Raw genomic sequence first — 16,367 nt, 5'->3', positions numbered from 1 at the left:
AAAAAAAGGTGGAAAAGGTGCAAAATTGTGCACCAATATCTCAGAGGCAACAGCCATGACAAGCAAGGTCGTGCCATAGAGTTACAGTATACAAGTATATACAGCAACTCTAGCACCACAGCAAACACGAAGTTCACAAAGGCATATAGTATATGTACTTTGCTAGCACAGGTTTGTCATCATGTACCTGAAGGGGCAACTGATGAGCATGTACGCTAGTGGCACCATGTGCACGAGAGACTTGAACTTGAGATAGCAAGTCCTTTAAATTAAGTTACGAATTTTCTTTTTTGCTTGTGTAAACTACACTAGGAAGTTCAGTGCGCATCATAATTCATATACTATGTGGCAAAAAGTCAAGCAAGTACCACTGAACCTTTTAGAATGCTCTACGTTGTAAACACAAAAGCAATTCTGGGGGCATATCTGTCTAATGGCAGCCAACTGATGTTGCAGACCACTACGGAAATGCTTTAATGAGTAAAAGCAAATTAATAAAAAAAGAAACACTTTCGGTAAAATGAAACATTTGAGAAGTCATTGCATGCAAAAGTGAAGAAAGAAAAAGAAAGCCAGTATGCTTACATGTAAAACAACATCGCAAAACTGCTTGTTCTTGCGCAGCTTGTTCAAGTTCATAAGCACTTTGTTAAGGTGGGCAGAATCATCGAAGACAAGCATCTCTGCTGGCTTTGCAGGCTTCTGCTCATCCTCATCAAGTGTGTTGATCACAACGGTCGGATCCATTGTTCCCGAGTTAGTTCCACGGAAGGCACAGTCGCTACTAAGAGATTCCACGACTGGAGGCTGAAGACCAGAGTCCTGCAAAGGGGCAAACAAATTAAAATGTCACTAAGAAGGGTAGCTACCAGATAAACGAGACATCAACATTGCTGGCGATATCCTATGAATGGGGCACTACATAAATTTGAACAGGAAACAATGTGTACGCACGCCTATTTGTGCGCGTACATGCACACAAGCATACAGTCGACCACAAAAGTTCACGAACTCACAAACCATGGGTTCTCAAAAAACATTATTTCCCAGCAGCCTGTCACAGTAGCCAGTAAATTGGTATACGGCAACGTTGTTCGCAGATACTAGTGGGGGCTGGAAATGCTAACATTAGGCTGTGGAAAGCTTTTTCTCAGAACCAGTGGTCTGTAAAATTTTATGGTCAACTGTACATCACTTAAGAGCAAGCAGATTGCGGCTGTGCTTCAGATTTTGCATTAAACATATGGATCTGTAGAATAAGCAGCTGAAATCCAGGTAAAGAGTAAAGATTCTTTTCCGCTGCTATATTCCTTTTCACCTCTGTCAGCGGCTCCGCCTTCCTTATTACCGGTATTGGTAATCGAAAGTGGTGAATGATAAGAAAGGACTACAATCGAGCAAAAGGAATCCTTACAGTATACCGCCCAAGGATATGCAATTGAATAATCTGTACCAAATTCCTTGCTTCAGCGTTAAAGCATCTATTCCGCATTAAAGCGACTACACCGCGCACGTATGTAGAACAGCAGCGCGGAGTATTTTGTATGACGTAAGGTAGCGCCGAGTTGACTGGCTGCATCTACCCAGCCTCGCTCAAGTGCACCCGTGGAGACGGCGCAGACAAGCGCTTATCGCGACCGGCAGCAGCCAGCGGGCCCTGGAAGAGCCGCGCTATCTGGCCGCCGCGTCTGCGCCTGGAAACACGTGAGGTCCACTACAGTAGTCTGAGCGATTAGATAGGCGCGGCACCCAGACACGATAACGCCGGGTCAACATCTAAACAGATGTCGCCGTCTCTCAAAACAATACAACTGTAATTTGCTTTCTCCCTGCGCTTTCTCTACGAAGCTACAACGCCACTTTTTGAACTCTCGTTACGAGACGGAAACCTGCAGCCGTCGCCGCGCCAATGCCTCTCGCTTGTGCATAGACAGGTGCTCCGCTCGTGAAACAAATTCACAACGATTTTTTTATGCGCGTATTCGTAAACAGCGATGAGACACAGGGGGGACCGCACGATCCTAGACTGATTTCGTCCCTCCTGCAGGCGCGGATCGGTCGGACCACTTTCGGTACAAGAAGCAGCCCTCGGGAACGACAGAGCCGCCAACGGGTACACTGGTAAGATGCGCATGAGCTCGTGTCGCAGCCCGGTACACGTGAACTGCCTATAGCACACAGCGTCCGGACACCCGACCCGTGAGACAGTCGGCGGATGCTGCGCGTCTGATCGCGCCCCAATAGCCCATCGAGCAGCTTTGCTCGGCTTCTATTCGTCGAGATGCAAGCCGCGACCGGAAACGCGCAGAGAACGCGAGATGCACATCCGGCGAACTCTCATTCACGTATACCACGTGCTTTCTTTGCGCAGCGGCATGACACTAACCCGAGGCTATTTTTCGAGCGCAAAGAGCACACAATGGTGCCATGGAAACTTCCAATGCGCCCTAAGGCTCGCAGTACGCTTTTATCGCGTTTGCTGGAGATGTGAAACGCCGTGAAGTGTCGATGCGCGAGTCGAGAGCTGCGCGGTAACGAAGTAAACACGCGAAAATGGGCCAAATATTCCATTATCGGACATATCGGATGCAACGCACGCGCGCCATCACGCCAGCGCGATGGACAAATTTCCACAGACTGCAGGGAGCCGCGAACCGCGTGCGCGACGAAGGGCACTTCGTTACGCCTGCCCCTGCCAGCTGGAACCGCAGCCACGGAAATAGGACGGCCGCTGCGCGCCATGCCCCCAATAAGCTAAGGAGACCGTGGTCACAATCACGGGTCGCTCGCTGCAAAAAGAAATCTGATGTTACACACGCGCTGCAGCACAGTCTCTTTCCTCGCGGCCTCGCGAGAGCGCCGCTGACGGTTACAATATTACGAAGGTGATTCAGAAAGTAATGCCTCCAAGCCTACTACTTTGCCAATAGCACTGCAAACATTTGGAATTCTTTATCATGAATGCACTGATGTTTAATCCTCTCCCTTCTCGTGCCAGAGTAATCGAGCAATCCATGGCATTCAGTGGTGACGACTGGTTGAGACAGCAGGCTGTAAGTGAAGGACTGCAGAAGGTTGTGCGCCCATCAACATTCATCGCCCTCTGACTGCAGTTTACGGGGATGCCTGTATTGACGTCAGAACTGTGTATTGACGTCAGCACTGTGTATTGACGTCAGCACTCCAGGATCAACACCGAAGTGGACGGTGCTGACGATTGACATGAAAGAATCGAGGAAGCGTACCGAGCGAGCGCAAATCTTGTAACATAGGATGTCCATGTGGTTAACTGAACCAACGGAAATGGCTAGTGTTGTTGCGATCTCGTGCTGCTTGATCCTGCGATTGCCCCGAATCAACTCATCCACCTGATATTGATGATCCTCATCAGAGGCTGTTGCGGGCCGTCCACTTCGCTGCGGATCCTGGAGATTTGATCAGGCTGGATTTTCGTCTATCACAGTCCTTGCCCACGTCCGCACAGTGCTGATGGAATGTTGGAATGTTGATGGGCGCACAACCTTCTGCAGTCAGACATTCAATTACAGCCCGCTGTACGTCAACCGGACGTCCCCACTGGTTGTCATGGATTGCTCGGTTACTTTGGCACGAGAAGAGATAGGAAGGCGAGGCAAATGACATTCTATAGCTTAAACATATTTGCATTAATGGTAAAGAGTTCAAAATGTTTGCACTACTATTGGCAAAGTAGTGAGCTTGGAGGCATTACTTTCTGAATCGCCCTCGTATTATTCGTTCCGCTTCAGAGTTGACGCTCAGCTCTGCGGACTATTGTTATGAGCTTGAAAAAGTGACGCCAGCTCGCTTTAGCTCAAAGAACCCATGCTGCAGCCCCATCGATGGCGACTCGCTGAATGTCTAGTTCCAATAGAACCCCACACTGCTGTGAATTTGTCAAAGGCGGGATCAGCGTCCTGGACACAGTCAAGCGGAACCGATCGAACTGCGAGAATCGTCGTTAGCGCAGAAATAGAGGCCACGGCATACCACGGCGCTCAGCCCACACGACGCAACTAACTATCCGTACTACATGCAACACAGAGCGCCGCCTGTACACGGGAACTTCTTTTCGTTTTCTTTTTTTCACGAGTGCGCAAAGCGTAAAAGATGCAACAAGTGTGCTTCGTTTCGCTCGGTCCCGCGGTGCTACGCGCGCTGAGCACGTGACTATTTCGCGTCGGTCGCGATGAAGGTCGCCATAGCCGCTGCAAGGACAGGAACACCTGTTTAAAGCCGAGAGCAGCACGTCAGCGGCGGCAAACAACCAGACACCTTCTCGCCCAGGACGCACCGCGATTGATATGCATAGCGCTCGGCTGAGTCGCCGTCGGAACGCTCTCACAAACTGCGCATCTGGGCACAGGCGACGACACGTGCTGCATATCGATCACTTCCGAGTCTTATATAAATGCAATACAACGCATACGTTCTACGCACTGCGCAGGGAAACGCGCAATTATTTAAACGTGCGTGGCTCTTCACCTGACATGGGCTACGTACTACGGTATTTGAATGAGCGTACAAAAAGGGAGGAGGAGCTATACGTCGCTATCGCGCAACGTGCACACTCAGAACAGGATGCCGGATATTGCTGCTGAACAAAACGGGGACTCCAAGCTCGTAGTTAACATGCTTGTATTCAAGATGCACCCAAGCCGAAGGGAATCGTACAATACCATAATGTACTACACTCCGTCATTAAAAGTGTTTTTTTGGATTGTGAAAAGTGGCACGGTTCAATTTACGGGCCGCCTGCGCAAGCCACAAGCTTTGGAACATACGAAAAAAAGAAAAACACGTACAAATTTTCGTACGTGGTGTACGAATGGTGGCGCTGAAAGCTTTAAAATTGGCATGCACATATGGTACGCGTTCAGAATAACACGTCAAAAGAGCCGCTGAGTTACAACTGAACTTACTCAAATCGCGCATCACTCAGTATTTTCGATGTCTTCATTTTGAGTGAAACACCTATCAGCAGGTCAGATGTCTGATAGATCGTGCCCCAGACAAACTTCCAAAACAAGGTAAGCGGTGCTATGACAGCAGAAATCTGCTTGTCGGCCAATGCAGGCGGAGTACAATTTGCTACAATATATGCTCGCGAGACACACACGAGGGAGGCGCACACAGCAGCGACAACAGCAACAAATAATGAGTACTGTTAAAGCTCATGACTATCGGGGATGTCGCGACAACACATCTAAATAACCGCCGTAGTTGCAGCGTTCTGGATGCCACATTAAAAATATATGGCAACAGCACTATCCACAGGGCTTATTCTGCTACAGGCCGAACAGTTTTTGAACAGGGTGAGAGCAAACTGTGTGTGGGAGAAGCATAGGTTGTGGTCATTAGGCGAGAGACCAAAGGTCCCAAGGTTTCCATACAAAACCAGCCATGATGCGCACTTGCTGCAAACTTCGTGCGGCAAGCAGACGGCCGATTTCAGCAGGCCAAAAGATGTCACCTGAAAGACAGCCAGTCGATCGCCCGAGCGACTTTTTGCAGCTTATCGCTCTCCCTTACGAATATAACCCTTAGTACTCCATGTACTTCTATTGCACTAAATACACCCAACTACGGTTAAGCGGGCGGATCCCTTGGCCCGATACAGGAGAAATCCGCTAAAGAGAAGCCGACCGGCATGCACACTTGCCCAAGCTGAGACGCAGGACGGACGCTGTACTCGTCAGCTCGGCCGAGACGGACTCCCCGGTGGTGCCAGATACAGACGAGACGGGGTCTCCTTGCGGCGGCCTTCCCGATGGGCCCCGCGACAGTCGAGCGCAGATAAGCGCTGCTCGGCAATCAGCGACAAGCAAAAGGGGGCTCTCCACATGCTCTCCACTACCCGGTTACGCAAGAGCGGCCCTCGCTGCATGGCCCGGCTGACAAGGTCGGAGAAGTAACCGCGCACCTGCTGCCCAAGCAGTTTGAATGATCGACATACACCTCACGCCTGACGGGCAACACTCTTGAAGAGCAAAGGCCCAGTCCGCACTACGAACGACCAAACAGCAACCTGGGACGGGCATTATAACGTGCCAGCTCATAATGTCACCAATATACAACCAACCACACGCATAGAAAAGCGGCGGAACGTTTTCAATCCTAAAGGCGGGGAGCAAGGCACGAACAGCGCCTGTACGTATGACTAACGAATATTTCCTGAATGTCCCGCCACAGTCCACCTCGCTTCTCCCACACCGCTGGCACCCACCCAGCCTTTTTGAATCATTTATTTTTTTCAAAAGTGTCGCCTGTCTCATCCAATTTGCCAAACATTACTGTAGTCAATGACTATCAACCGTTATACCAAAGCATTAAGTGTTGGCTCGGGTGGTAGCTACTACATCGTACGTGTGCAACAGGACCCAGCGAACTGCGTTTTGTATGTGAGAAACTCGCCGAACAAGTTTAACGAGGCATGGGTATCACTGTCCCTGTGTAAATTACGTCACGGGCCGGCCTTTTCTTGCGCTCCGACGAAAAGCGCTAACAGCGATCACATGCGAAATCGGGCCGAGTGCTGGCAGCGCGGCACATTGTAGAGCGCGAGCCAGCCCGAAGACGGGTAGCGCTGGTGTGTATGCGCCGCGCGCATCTCGGTGTCGTCGCTGTGCCTCTCAGCAGAGCTTTCCGTGCAGTCGAACGGTGGCAGCAGCCCGGAAGGTAGAGCGCGCCGCGATCAATCCGCGGAGCGCCTCGGGACGCCGCTTTCGGGGGCGGCCCCAGGTCCGGTAGTCCGTCACGAAGGAGAAGGGAGGCGGGGGGGGGGGGGGGGGGGGGGGGGGGGGGGAGGCTAAGACACGCCGCCATATGGGGCACCCTCCAACGCTGGGAGAGCTGCTGCGATCGATGCGCAACCAGAGAGCCCAGCGCGAAAACTTCCATCGGAAAAGTTTCGCCACCGGTATTCACGAGCCTGCGTTTACGAACCTGGCGACGAGGAAACGCGGAGCAAGTAATCCCGTCTTCCGTCAGCATAATCTCATCACGCAACAACAACCGTCTCCAGCCTCACAGCGCGAGAAATCGAAACATATTCTAATGAACCAAAATCCGCTAATTAAATTAATTACTTTACGGCACATATTGCAATTGACGAATTGTAGACAGTGAGATTGCAAAGTGTATCCATTTGAAATTAATTTCCAGAATGACACTAGTTTCGAGATATTTAAGTAAGTGTGGGACGAAAGACATGGGCATTGCAGTTACTTTTGTGCTTCAATGCATAAAAAAAGCATTTTGCTAAGAAAGTGGAGCAGTGCATTTTTACAGCGAGTTTGATTATTATTATTATTATTATTATTATTATTTGTTTTGAAAACATATATACATTAGACAGGAAAGGGAAAGCGAGGAGCAGGCTGGCAACTGCCACCAGAAGGGGCACAACGCCTGCCTACTCTTCAGAAGGGAGGTGACAGCAACACAGAAATGGTAGATATAAAGGAGGGAAGGAAAGATAGAGCAGGATAACAAATCTCAAAGAATTAAGCAGAACACACACAGTAGGACCGGTCACTGCAGGTCACACCACACCGCAGGCCACGGAGATAAGTCTCTCACTAGCGACGTGCGCTGGGCAATGAAAGCGGAACATTAAAATATCAGGTGCTGAAGTGTCTCGCAGCAACCGCAAGACGTACAGTCGGCGTCACCCTTGTGTAGAGCACGGGATCGAAGGCCTCCGGTGCGCTCAGGAGCCAGCAAACGACGTCTAACGGTGTTGCTGGGCGTCAAGGGTGACAACGGTACAGTCGGCGTCACCCTTGACGCCGACTGTACACGATGGACTGGCCACACGTCCTTGTCGGTATAAACGTTCGCACCGGTTCACGCAGCCAATCCTTAGCTTGAGCAGTGCTATAGCGCGACGAGGCAAGCCTCAACCGCGAACACGGTGTGGGAACGTTGCATTTGCAACGCGTTGATCTGGATGCTGCTTGAGTAGGTGTCGACGAATCAGCAGACGAGCGTAATCAAGCTTGCACACAATTTCAGGGCAGACACAGTCGTTATGAGCACAAGTTGAAACTAGCCGATCAGACTCTTCCTTTCCGGCGATCCCTACGTGTGAAGGTTTGATGGCGCATATATCCAAACTGGCGTAATTTTGTAAATTCATTCCAAGTGGATATCGCCTTGCAAACTCACCGGCTACAATTCGTAAATTGGAATGTGTGCCGTAATGTAATTCATTAGGAAGATAATTAGTGATATTTTGTTAATAAGTTGAATATGTGTTCCGATTTATCGTGCAAGTAATGTCCGCCTCTCTGAATAATGCAGCTCAAGGTCTAGAACTATGTTACCTACAACAGGATATTTTTGAAAATTCCGTAAAACTTAAAAAATGATCTGTAGATCTGTGAAATATTGGCTATCCACAACGGTTCACCTAGCACTTTGTGTCTAATCATTTGTTGCACGGTTCTCCGCTTCTTCTGACTACCAATCACGAACTATTAAGAGTACACAGGGCAACTAAACATTAGTAATTTGCCTATTAAGCCTCTAACTTTTTCAGACTTTGCTAGTTGAGATTCTCAGTAATGTGTTGCAAGTCATTCGAAATCACTTTCAGCTCTGCTGAACTGGGCGCAATTTGCAAACCACACATCGCGGAGATATTAACTGTCAATTCTAGCTTCTAATCCTTCTCGATACATTCATCCTAAATACCTCTTGCGAGTATGCAGTGAATAATAACTGTCTCGTTACCTGACACCCTTTACAACCGTTACTTTCCCATTTGAGAATTACTGTGCCTGTGTGTCGATGCAGATCTTACCTATAGGATATTCGCGCATATTTCATCTACGCCTTTACTATGCAATGTCTAAATGACTGCAGCTATCTATATGATGGTCATAAGAGCTGCTTATTTTCCGCCAACTCGTCAATAATAACCTGATATGTGATATCTTTCAGCCTGTTTCCCGAGTAGATTGAACTCGAAGTGTTTCCTTCGAAACTACCTTTGTGAATATATTTCACAACAAGCTAATCGGTCGATACTTCTTTATCATGTTTTGGGAGAGCTTGTTTCCCGTTTTGGAAGTTTATCTACGACTTGATAGTGGCCTCTGGTGCTGATATGAATATCATTATTTCAGGTTGGCCTCCGGGCCTGCACGTGTCACCATTTGTTATGTCTGGTAAATTTAGCAGGAGTCTGTTATATAGGAGAGGAGTGAATTAAAATGGGGACCATGAACCCACGGCTACAGGCTATCCGTGTCGGCAAATGACATTAAATTTGTGTTGGTTAAGGTTTCATATATTTGCATATATGCTCTTAGTGTTCCAATGCCCCTCACTTCTTCGCGAGCGGCAGCGTGAACTACAATGCTTTCCCTGAGTGCTATCAGGTTTCCATAATAACTAACGAGCTAATTAATGAAATTCCTTTAAATGTTTATTCATCACTGTTGCGCACATGTTTCAACTGCGTAACTGAGGTCGGCTAGTGTTCACGGCATGTCCATTTAGTACCCATCCTGACGCTAGCACTAGTTCGGAGATATACCCTGAAAATGAACAAAATACGCTGGCGTTCCACGCAGTAGTTTATTTTTGCTCTGCAGTGCATGAGCAAGGATTTGGGGGGGAATGCGTTGAAAGACCACGCATTTCGCAGCACATTGATTGTGGCGCGTGTCTGAGGACTTAAGGAAATGGTCATGGCTTAACTAGTAGTTACGGGTAGCGATTCGGTTATTGAAGCAGGTGCCCTGTATGCTAAACTTAAGAGGTACACCCGGCGACAATATATTGCGGGGCACGAGATCTGAGAAAAAGATGAATATCTCCGCAACCTCACAATGCAGCCTGGTATTTGCATTTCGGGACTCGACTAGAATATGCTAACAACATCGTCGCGTACAGTTTTACTGGTTACTGCTACAGGCTGCTCGGGAATTGAAAGTTCTCGGAGATCCCGTGGTCCGTAAACTTTTGTCGCCGGGTGCACATATTACTGATTATTCGTGAATAGGTAATTAGTGCGTATCGTTGAAATTCCACCGGTCGCAACAATGAACAATGCGTTTCCAAAATACAACTCTCTCTCTCTCTCTCTCTGTGTGTGCGTGTGCGTGACGGAAATTTTTGCTTTCAAGTTTACTAAAACACATGGTATACGAAGCGGGTAAGATAAGCGCGAACGTAAGCCCTGCCATTTACACGATAACGTTCATGTAGCGTGCCGAGTTGCCTAGGCAACAGTACGTCGCGAAATGTCAAAGCAGTGATGGGACACACCCGCCGCGAGGGCTCAGGAGTCGGAGAGATCGAGAACGCCAACACTTCGTGTGCGCACGGCACCATGCTGCGCGGCCGTACAAGTACGCTTCACGAAAGGCCCGCCGAGTCGGCACTTCGTGACGCTCTCTATTGGCGACGGCAGATTTCTTTTTTTTTTTCTGTTTGCTTAAGAACCATTCAGGAAACTGTCACGCTAGGAGGGCTTTGGTGTTTTTCACCTTGCACGATGGCGCATCGCGCCAAAGCAGCCGCACAGTTAGTTACTCGTATCCTCCTCAGAACCGGATCTCAAGGAAATGCTTTACAAGTCGGTTACTATTACTGATTGCTGTGTCAGGAACGTTAGAAAAAAAAATGTTTATATAACACGGTTAGGTGCTGAAGGCAGCATCTCCATGTACGTGGAGAAAGCAATAACCGCCTCCTCGTGTTTGTCTTGTAAAGAAGTGCTTCCCTTGTCTTATACAAGGCGTCCCAACTATCATGCACCAAGATGTAAAAATGTGCAAATCTCACGTAGCTGGACAGAACCAACGCAATGTTTGCCGTCCCTTGGAGATATTCAGATTATTTTTTTTTCATTTCGCCAAATTACATTAGTCGTAATTATTTAGTCAACTGAAATATTGTAACTAGATGAAAGGAGTCAACGAGAAAACTGTAGCGCAACATGTAAAACTCCCGATACAGCTTTCTCTTGCTCAGTACGTGCTACATGAAAGTTTTTCCGAGTGTGAAAGAAGGCAGCGAATACATGCAAAATTGTCGCGCGATGGCCGCTCGAGGCACGTTGCGGGCATTCACGGGCATCTTTCACGCTCTGAAAAACACTTTCATGCAGCACGTACTGAGCAAGAGAAAGCTGTATCGGGAGTTTTACATGTTGCGCTACAATTTTCTCGTTGACTCCTTTCATCTAGTTACAATATTTCAGAAGTTGATTAAATAATTACGACTAATTACGTAATTAGGCGAAATGAAAAAAATCTTAGTATCTCCACGTGATGGCAAACAACATTACCTTGGTTCTGTCCAGCTACGTGGCATTTTCATATTTTTAAATCTTGGTGCATGATTGTTGGGGCACCCTGTCTACAGAGATGAAGGTGCGTCATCGTGTGGTAGGTGGCCTGGTTGGCGTGCTGAGACTAGATTCTGGTTTTCATGCCGACTCGCCGTATACGAAATACTTCACGGGTAATTTTCATTGTCTGTGACGACACACCGGTACATAGATCAACTTATCAATTTTGTACAAAGCTGGCGGCAAGAATGTGATTCAGCCACTTCCGTACAGTTCTGCACGCATACCACTTTACACCCGGGATGATCATTTCCCGTCGGAGTCAACGTGGTGGAAAAGGACTGAAGGCAACGTGCATCACAATGCGTGTGCAAGGGGTGCAGGACTGTGCAGCACTCATCCCGAACAAGTGGCCAACAAATAGAGCGTCTCCTACAGGACGCCCGCAGGCACCATAGGCGGAAGCGCGCAGCGGCTTTCCTTGGACGCAGTCGCATTTGCCCCCAAGGCCAGTGCCAAACGGCCGCCGGTGGCCTTGACCGTGCCGCGGTCGTCAGCCGCGACGCATTCCAGGCGCGGCAGCCGGCTTGACGGGGACGCCCGCAGGCACGAGCAGACTGCTCGGCACGGCGAGTCTTCCGCAAGCCTTCATTTCGCAAGAAACGGCACCCCTGGCTTGAATCCCTGAACCCTGGTTGCGCTAAACTCGAGAGTGCGCCCACTCTTGGCGCCCTCCTTACGCTGCGCAGCATCCTATCTGGCGTGAGCGTACCAAGTCTGGAAGGTTTCGCTCCGACTGCTACATCATAAATCCTCACAGCCGTAAAACACGCAGCGCAAGAACAGTATAGTTAGCATACAAGAAAGCGCCACGAAACGTACGTGCCATGCAAGTGCTCGCAACGACCCAATGGACATTGAAACTCACTCGGACGTCCGGATAAGATGCCGACGTCCAAGTCCAAGAGCAGTCGTCCTGGGGACATCCAGTGGATATAATTATCGGATTCATTTTGAACATCCACTTCTTGTCCTCCTGTGGATGTCATTAGCTCATTCGTGCTGAACATATTGTCAATGTCCCAGACCGGACTTTGTTCGAATTTTAGTGACGACCTGCACCTTTGCTGAGCATTCCTGCGCTTGCAAATGCCAACGTAGAACTGGCCTCGAGTTCATTCAAGCTATGTGAACCCCATCTAGCTTTGTTCAATATAGACAGCAACGTTTGTCAGCGAAATATCAACCAGTCCTGAAAAATGCAGCATAATATAGACCAATTCGATCGAATTCTACCCGCCCTTAGGATTTTTTTTTCTTCTGGTGGAAAGCATGCAGGTACACAAGGAAGCAGGTTTCTGGACTGATTCTAAAGCACAGCGTGATCGTAAGCTACCAAGCTTGTGTGACCGTCTCATTATTATCTGTGAAAGTGATTGTCGCTTCATTTCATGTAAACATAGATTGCTTTTGGAATCTGTGTTCCATGGGCGCACGTTATATTTTCATTGCTACATGTCAATACTGCATGATCTTTGCAGCAGAGATTCTACAGAAGGCTAATGTTTACATCAACTGTGCAATTCAGCCGATAATAAAAAACATGAACATCCCGCAGACATCCCTTAACGGTCCAGGGTTCGTTGTACGGATGTCTGGCGGACGTTTAGCAATGAAAACAAAAACGAGTTCTTGCGTCCATGGAACATCCGTATGCCCGTTCTAGGCATCCGCGGGCACCCCTCGGAATGCCAATTAGTATGCGCCTGGTAGTCCAGCGGATGTCCGCCGTGCGCTCTTAGGCGATCTGCGGACGTCCTACGGATGACCAAGATATCCAGAAGCGGTGGTTCAGCGGACGTCCAGAGGAGTTTGAATGCCCATTGGGGACCCATGCTGCGTTTCGAAGCATGCAGGCTGGTGCGGCCATCAATGCTCGATCACGTCCTCGCGACATACCTTTAAAGGAGGAAATAAACTTGACATTAATATCCCTGCCTCCGCCTGCTACCGCTCGTACCTGATATAGGAGCAAACGGTTCAGATACCTGGAGAAAACTATAACTGGTTCACCATTCTTCCAATAGCTCCGCGCTAAAGACGATATCCCCGATCACATTTCTGCGTGAAGCGAAGTCAAACAAATCCCAAAATTCCACGCCTCCGTCATCTCTTCCGCAACCCTTCGAAGTGCAGCAGAAGTCTGCGCCCGAGTGCCTGTTTCCCACGAGGTCTAGATAAATGAGCTAGAGTTGGCGAACCTATGGAAGGCACAGGAGACAGATTCACCATCACATGCCACCAGAACCCCATCCACCGCAAATGTTACCTGCTCATTCCTTAAGTCATTTCCTCTTCCCCAATTAGCCCACGATCCATTCTTTTCCAAAATTAAAGATTTATCCATTCATTAATTGTACAACACTTGCTCTCTCTCTCCTCCTGGCAGCGCACAGGCCTCGAAGATAAACATGTATATAGGCACCAGCCGGGACTCGGTTATACCCGCGGACAACTTTCTGTGGCTATGAAGGGAAAGCTACGGAGGCAAAGCGCGCACAAATGAGAGCGCTTCTGAAAAGAGCCCGTTGTTTTAATCCGCGTTAGTTTAGACTGAAGAAGAGAAACACAAACACCTTATTAACAACAGTTAAGACAGCATGCACCAGTGAGTGTAGAGGTTTACTTATTTTGCAGAGCTTTTCCCTTCCGCGTCTGGGGAAAAGCGAAACCGTCGCACGTGCAAGCTGCGTCGATTCGGCTTCTGTTCCGAGCAACCAAAAGCACTGTCAAACGCTGCTGGACTATTTGGCGCGGTAACACATGTGCAGTAGCCACGCGCCCCCATAGCTTTTCCTTCGTAGCCACAGAAAGTTGTCCGCGAGTATAGCAGTCGAGCGCACAGCGCCGCGACCTGCGAATGAGCCTGCAGGGCAGCTACGTTTCCAGTGTAGCATTGCGCAACACATCGGACGCGCAGAGAGGGAATGGCGCTAAGCACAATGACTGGATTCTAGCCAATGTTTCGAGGAAGTTTCACGCGCGCGTGACATGACACCCACGGTGGTGCTACGTGCGCAAACAAGATGACGACGACAGAAATCCACACACTTGTGATAAAATAACCCCGACAGAAGGCAGCAGGCATTTTCGAAGCAGGTCGCACAAAGGAACAGCTGAAAAGTTCTAGCGAAAGCCATCGTTATATTTTCGTTAATCTCGAAAACATCTGCCAAAAGTTGTGCCGCAACTCCAGAACCACCTCTTGCGAAAACAGACCCAAACGATTTCTGCAAAAACCGGAATCATGACGTCAATAATTACATTTACTTGCAAAGCGCGGCTCCCGAGTGTACAAGAATATTGCTGGTTTTCAGATATTAACTCACGGAGAACGACGGCCTCGTCAAACAGCGGCACGGGAGACTTCAAGCGTTTGAAAGAAGCTCCGCTGTTTTTGCGTTATCATTCAATGCGCGACGTTGAAAACGCAAGCCAGAGTGTTACCAAGCCTACCGTACTTGCACGTCCATAGTGGTACTATACGAACGACTACTGAACGCGAGTGCAGATGCCAAGTGCAGGAGAGCTCCCGACCCACGTGTAAATATCTTCGACGCGCACATCCAAATGCTTATCGATACGCGTTTTCCTGGCTACGGGAACAAATGCTAGAAACGGAGATCAGCGCCGATTTCGCGCTGCGTAGTGGATTGGTGCGTGTAAATAGAGGGTCGCGTCAGGACGTAGACCCAGATTACCCGCAGACGCGCCGCGGGGCCCACTTGAATGAAAGCACCAGTTGTGTAAACATTGAATGTAGGTTCATTAGGTTCACGATAATATTCGTGATTGGGTTCGCTTTTCAATATTCCTGTTTAGAAATTCGGTAAATTGAGTTAGCGGTCTTGCATGTCCCAAAGCAGCACCATGCGGTAATTTGATATTCAGCATTTTGGTTATCGTTCATACATACACACACACGACAAAGCCGGCAGAAGTAGATTAAAAAAAGATGTTTCAACCAAAAAAAAATGAAAGTACTATGGTCATTTCTGAATATGCAAGTGCGTGCAGATATCCTCATCGTGCGCATGTTGAGCGGCATCGCGGCAAGATGCGAAAGCTAAAGGAGAAGGTGGCGCCGTTCCTTCTACTGCCTGCACCCCTTCTTGCACGTTTCCGTCTTTTGACGTTGACACCATTGGAACTGCACACGAGCGGATAATGGAAGAATCTTATAGGGCAACCATCTACTTTTTATAAACACCGTTCACTCCCATTGCTTCCAAAAGCTGCGATACAGTGCGTTCATATTATAACAAAAGCCACTGCCGCCGCCCTTTTTCCATTTGGACTTTTTCTCTTCCGCAGTCTCGCCTCTACGGCAAGGTTTTACGTAAATACTCCCGTGGTTTAGCGCCTCCGGCAAACCGAGTGGCCTAAGCCGCATTCCATGAGTCAGAGAACTCAGTGCCGAAATTTTTTTAAAAACTTATTCCTTTCCTTCTCTCCCCAATTCCCTTCCCCACGCAGAGTAGCACGTCAGCGATGTCTGCACGCCGGCTAAAATCTCTGCCTTTCATTAAAGGGTTCTCTCTCTCTAAGCCGCACAGCCAAAGCTATGCCGACCGAGTTGTCGCCAGACCCTTGTTTACATCGACTCGTACATAAGCACACCCGTGGTCTGGTATCCCCAGCAAGACGTCAGGAAGAGACCGCGCATTGTGCGCCATCCTATTATGCAAAAGTGTCGCATCGTCTGGCCAATTGATTGGAGCATATTCGAGGTCACTGTAACCTGGCCACATACCCAGTTTCCCGCATCAACAGCCGTCCTGCTCGAGCTATTTTAGTTATTTTCATTTCATTTATTTTACCTTAAAGGCCCGAAGGCATTACATGGGGGGGGGGGGGGGGGTACGAGGTGCAATATACTATTCAACAAAAACTCAAAGAGAAGAAAGACACGCAGTACAGAAGGTAAACAATCCAAGAGCAATGACAACATTACCAAGCGGGACATAAAAGAGCATAAAACGGC

At 48.6% G+C, this 16,367-nt stretch overlaps 1 protein-coding gene across 4 annotated transcripts in view; it reads right to left on the bottom strand.

Moving 5' to 3' along the window:
* LOC126547925 (influenza virus NS1A-binding protein homolog) overlaps positions 1-16,367 on the bottom strand; it is an 84,555-nt gene that overhangs the window by 46,313 nt on the left and 21,875 nt on the right. The window contains exons 1-2 of one of the 4 annotated variants that reach the window (XM_050195988.3): positions 5,681-5,788; positions 586-822 (exon numbers count right to left, since the gene is read on the bottom strand). In XM_050195988.3, the coding sequence (XP_050051945.1) occupies positions 586-747 (162 nt within the window). In that variant the 5' untranslated portion in view covers positions 748-822; positions 5,681-5,788. Of the gene's footprint in view, positions 1-585; positions 823-1,414; positions 1,580-5,680; positions 5,789-16,367 lie in introns of those variants that run through there. The other 3 variants (XM_055063455.2, XM_055063456.2, XM_050195986.3) reach the window with 3 other exon arrangements.

This window comes from Dermacentor andersoni, chromosome 1, assembly GCF_023375885.2.
Source record: "Dermacentor andersoni chromosome 1, qqDerAnde1_hic_scaffold, whole genome shotgun sequence".
NCBI classification, from domain to species: Eukaryota; Metazoa; Arthropoda; class Arachnida; order Ixodida; family Ixodidae; genus Dermacentor; species Dermacentor andersoni.
The sequence above is the reverse complement of the archived record's forward strand: the minus strand, read 5'-3'. Positions and strand labels throughout refer to the sequence as shown.